The sequence below is a fragment of the Centruroides sculpturatus genome, unplaced genomic scaffold, assembly GCF_000671375.1.
Source record: "Centruroides sculpturatus isolate CEXI.00-Female unplaced genomic scaffold, Cexi_2.0 scaffold840, whole genome shotgun sequence".
NCBI lineage: Eukaryota > Metazoa > Arthropoda > Arachnida > Scorpiones > Buthidae > Centruroides > Centruroides sculpturatus.
The window spans coordinates 162,494-167,817 of record NW_019384981.1 but is presented as its reverse complement, the minus strand read 5'-3'; the positions used below and the strand labels follow the sequence as shown (position 1 = coordinate 167,817).

Sequence of the window (5,324 nt, the reverse complement as noted above, 5' to 3'; positions counted from 1 at the left end):
TTTTGATGATATGAAACCGTGCTTTGCTATTTGTTTATGCTTCTGACACAATATAGTGCTATAAATTAAGACACTTGGCGGATTTTCTCATCTTTATTTAGTTGATACGTGTGGAAAAAATTACACGTTTCGAGCTCTTAAGCCCCTCTTCAGTCAACTAAAACATTTAAAAAGGATATAACATACACATAAAAAGGAATACACAAGTTTTGTAAAATTCTTAAAAAATAAAACATACCTATCCATACAGGTTTTATAAATTAAAGTAGCAGTTTACTTTCGATATTTTTTCAGCAACATCAGCTTATTCACAGTATTTTTTCTTGTAGCCTACTATAATATTAGGAGAGTATACAACGTATCTATATAAAACTATACATAAGTTTTATAGTATCTATAAAACTATATTCAATTAAGGCATACCTTGAGTACGGCTGTTATTAAGGTTGTACTGTACAAAATTGATTATACCTTTTACTTATAAAACAGTCTTACAAAATCCTTGGTCTAAAATATACCTTAGACAACAATTATCAAATTGGTATACAATTGATTATGCTTTTTACTCATAAATCTGTTTTACTAAATCCTTATTTCCTTTGATAAGCATTGACAATATAATACGAATTTACATAACTTCTACAATATAAATTTACATATCTGACATCTACTATATTTTTACAATATATGATTGTTGATTTATTTAACATTACAGTATTTAATATTATAGATTATTATATGAACTAATGACATTACAATGTCTTGAGGTTGGTAAACAGGATTAACATTTAATATAAATTTACATATTATTTGATTCCCGTTACAACATTACAGTTTTTTGTTATTGTTGATTTATGTAACAGTTCAATCGTTATTATTAATTAGCACATTGATCACAATAATAATAGTTTGAATCTAGTGAATACAATTAATATAAAATTTTTAACCAGTTTTCGTTTATTGAGATGCTAGGATTTTTATTTATACTATTTTGATTTTTGATTATTTCTATACTTTCCTTGAATTTTCTTTTGTATGTATCTCTTTCTCTGTGTAAGATATCTATATTATTTTTATCTATATTACAATTATTCAAAAGGCAGTGTTCATGAAAAGCAGAATTTAGTCTACGATATTTCAAATCGGCTATATGTTCTTTCAATCTTACTTTAACTTTACGTTTAGTTTCACCTATATAAAATTTTTTATTTTCGCACGTACACGGAATTTTATAGACTACATTTTTACTTTCTTCTTTATTTGTTATATTTGTTTTGTTAACTTGTTTTGCATTTAATCTGGAGAGTAGCTTATCATATGTCGGTACAAGTTTTACATTAATTTTTTTGACTTCCTTATTGACTTCTTCGTATAAACCTTTTATGTATGGAAAACGAATGTATTTTATTTCTGCTTGTTTAGGATCTATTCTTATTGTTTTATCTGTTTTTTTTTCCACACGTATCAACTAAATAAAGATGAGAAAATCCGCCAAGTGTCTTAATTTATAGCACTATATTGTGTCAGAAGCATAAATCGATAATGATGTTTTGATTGTATAAAAAAACTCATCAACTAATGTGTATCAGACTTTTTTGTCTTAGAACTTTCTGAAATTTTTACGGAGCGATAATGGATTTCTTAGTTTCATCGAAATTTATAATCACCTCGTGGACATCCTCTACTCCAGGTATTTACCAACTCATTAACCATTGTAAACTTTCTCTCTCGAGAACCGCAGAAGAATCTAGACCAATTTTAGTTCGCTTTATTATAACGTTTTTAACTATATAAATTGTATACTATGTATTTTTTTTTTTTTTTTACAAATAAACGAATGTTTACTTTACCTGGCATTTGTGTGATTCACTTTTGATACGTCCTCAACTATCTTTCATCTAGAAACACGAAACATTAAGAATTGTACTAGCGTTTAATAAATGAGTGTGTTACGCTGTTGTTTAAACGACTATAACTGGTTTAAAAAACTTATAATATTTCGACATGTTTTTACTAGTAAAACATTTTATTACAAAATAATGTACTATCAGACGAAAACCATATTCACGTTGAACAGTAACCAAAACCACATGTTGCAGTCAATATAATATATGTCTAAATCAGAATTATAATTACTTCAGCCCTTAAAATTGTACACGGGATTTTTACGATTGTATATAAATTTTTATACTTAATAAAACTTATTGAATTTCATATTAATTGTTTAAAGATTCGATATTTATTGAAGTTGGGCAATTTTAGATTAATTTAGAATTAATAATAATGTTTCTAACAGTTATGACGGATGACGAAAAACAATGTACAAGATTCATAATGAATGAAAAAAAAAATTCAAATTTACTGAGTAAAATATAATTTTAAAAAGTTGGAAATTCTTAGCCCTAAAGAAATAAAATATCGTGGCGTGAAAGATACGAGCGAAAGTTTCAAAGCTGGATCAACACTTGCAGACTAAGTCGAAAGGAGGTGTGAAATTATTAACCGATCACATTAATTGTAGCAGAACGATCGACATTAAAATTATTTAATTAAACTATAATTTGTTTTTCCATTTGAAACACGTGTCTTTATATCTGGATACCTGAAATTTTAGATTAATTGATTTCTTCGAACTTATAAAAGGATGGTATTAAAAACAGTGTTTGCAACACTAAATATATTCTAATATACGGTTTGGAGAATATAAAAATTCTTCATTATTGTTTTAATATTGAATTGAATAATTTACATATTGCAATATGAAAAATGGTTATATTAATTATTACATTCACTGGATTTAGTAACACAATATCAGAAACAATACACACATGTGGCGACATTCCGCAAAACTCGAAATACAGAATAAAAAGTAAACACGTCATTTTTATTGTATTTCTACGTGGTAGGATCCAAAAATTCGAGGAGGGCTTATAGTTTCTCGCTTTGAATAGTTTAAAACACCAACGCAATATCACCTTCAAAGTAATCTTTGGTCCACGATACATTGTTTTCCAGTGCTGGTACAGCTTGTGGAAGCTTTACTTGATGGTGCGGTATGATGTTGCCACCCACAGATATTATTTTTAATTTTTGGTATTTCTCACATTTATGTTTTGTAAATTTATTACTGTTTGAATGCTCAATAATTTAATTATATCTAGTTATTTTATACATTTTCTACAACTGTAACCATTTAAATTATTAATAAATGGGTCTCATAACTCTCGTGAAAAAAGGAGAGAACTAGTATGGTGAGCATTAGTTAAAGCAGATTTTGCCCTGTCTTTTTTTGCGGCAACGGAAAGCATAAACACAAAGATCATTTATTACATAACATAATTTTGGTCCGTCGAGGCGGATTAAGTCCGATAACAAAGAATCACAATCAGTGAGGAACGTTTCTTCAAGAAAATTTTTGATGCAGTGCGTTAAGCTTAACCTCGTGGTTATTGCGTTGGTTGGAATATCGAGCAAATTTCAGTACAACATTAGCAAGTGGGTAGAAAGTTTCTATTGTCTCTCAGGATTTGTTCAGTAAACGTAACCATATTAGTTTAATATAGCATATCGCAAGTTAGTATTCATCATGGACATCGACAGTGGAAGCGTCGACAATGGTTGAACGTGACTTCTACGTGAACGATTTGATGACAGGTAAAGACGAAGGCCAGGGGGCAGTTTATTTGTTTCAACAGCTTACAGAGATGCTAAATAAAGGACAATTTTATTTTCGCAAGTTGATCTCGAATGACAGGACAGTAACATCAGCCTTACAACAATCTGAGAGTACTGACTATCATCACATTAAGGTATCTGAATTAACGAAGGCTTTAGGTTTTAATTGGAGCACTAAGGAAGATATAGTTTACTTCGTGTTGTGCAAATTCTCTAGTCAACCACCTACAAAGCGTACTGTAATTTCAGACATCGCACGACTATTTGATCCATTGGGTTGGTTAGCACCAGTCACAATCAAGGCCAAAATGATGCTCCAATGTCTTTGTACAATTGGAACACCATGGGATGAATTGTTACCTACAGTCATTGCAGAACAATGGAAAGGCTTTAGGGCTGAACTTCAAACATTAACAGAAATAAAAATACCATGTCATGCTATTGACAGAAAATACCCACTTCAACTGCATGGGTTTGCTAACGCATCTGAACGAGCTTATGCTGCTGTCGTGTACAGTAGGCAACAAATTCAGGGAGAAGTTATAATCAAGATACTCTGTGCAAAGATTAAAGTGGCTCCATTGAAGGTTGTGACTCTTCCTAGATTAGAACTCTGTGCAACACAACTCTTAGCTAAGCTAATGCATCGAGTGAATCAACAATTGCAAATAAATAAAGAAAACATTTTCGCTTGGTCAGATTCAACTATAGCTTTGTCTTCGATTCAAAGTGAGTCTAGAAATTGGAAAACTTTCGTGGCAAACTGAGTAAGTGAGATTCAGACGTTTCTTCCTCTACAACACTGGAAGCACGTTAAATCCAAAGATAATCCTGTAGATTATGCGTCACGTGGGCTTAACCCAGCTGCGTTAAACTCGTGTGGTCAATGGTGGAGTGGACCAAGGTTTCTTTACGATGAGGAACTAACTTAGAAGGTAAGTACAATCAATTATTATAATGTTCACGAAGAAAGAAAGGTGACAATGGTCGCTTTCACAGGCAAAACTCATATTGAAGATCCTTTGAATATAAGAAAGTCATCTTCATTGTTCATGGTTAAAACTTCAACGCATCCTTGCTTATTGCAGATTTATCAACAACTGTAAGAAATAAAAGAAAAATAAGACAGTTAACTCCAACAGAAACAAAACATTCTTCCGTCTTCATTGTTTGACATGTATAGCAGGTTTGCTTTAGAGATGTTTTTGAAGCAATTAAAACAAATAACTCAAAACAGATTATGCGCACTCACAGCATTTGTTGATGAACAGTGCTGTCTTCGAGTTGGAGACAGACTGTAGAATGCAAATACAGTAGAACCTCGATTATCCGGACTAATTGGGGGTGAAGGTAGTCCGGATAAGGAAAAATCCGGATAATCGAAACAAATACTTTAATTTATCTTTTAATAATAATATAACACGTTTTCTTTTCGATGGCATATCGGTAATATTAAAAGTAATACTGTATTTAAATCGTGATCAAATTTTCAAGAAACAAATGTTCGTATTGAATTTGGACTACTACTGACCAATGCTAACAGACTACCTATTGTTTAAAAGACCCTCTGATGGCGCAAAAAGACGAATTTTATAAAATAAAAAGCAGTTGAAACTGCATTTTTATGAATAAAAATTTGACAAACTATT

At 30.8% G+C, this 5,324-nt stretch overlaps 1 protein-coding gene across 1 annotated transcript; it reads left to right on the top strand.

The window, feature by feature from the left end:
- The first annotated feature begins 3,614 nt into the window (after nucleotides 1-3,614).
- On the top strand, nucleotides 3,615-4,442 carry LOC111632789. Its single transcript, XM_023377317.1, has one exon. The coding sequence runs from the start codon at nucleotides 3,615-3,617 to the stop codon at nucleotides 4,440-4,442; it is 828 nt and encodes a 275-aa protein (XP_023233085.1).
- The last annotated feature ends 882 nt before the right edge of the window (nucleotides 4,443-5,324 follow it).

What these genes read in the sequence shown, in the direction of transcription:
- LOC111632789 (XM_023377317.1), top strand. Translation starts at nt 3,615, where the DNA reads ATGGTTGAACGTGACTTCTACGTGAACGATTTGATGACAGGTAAAGAC.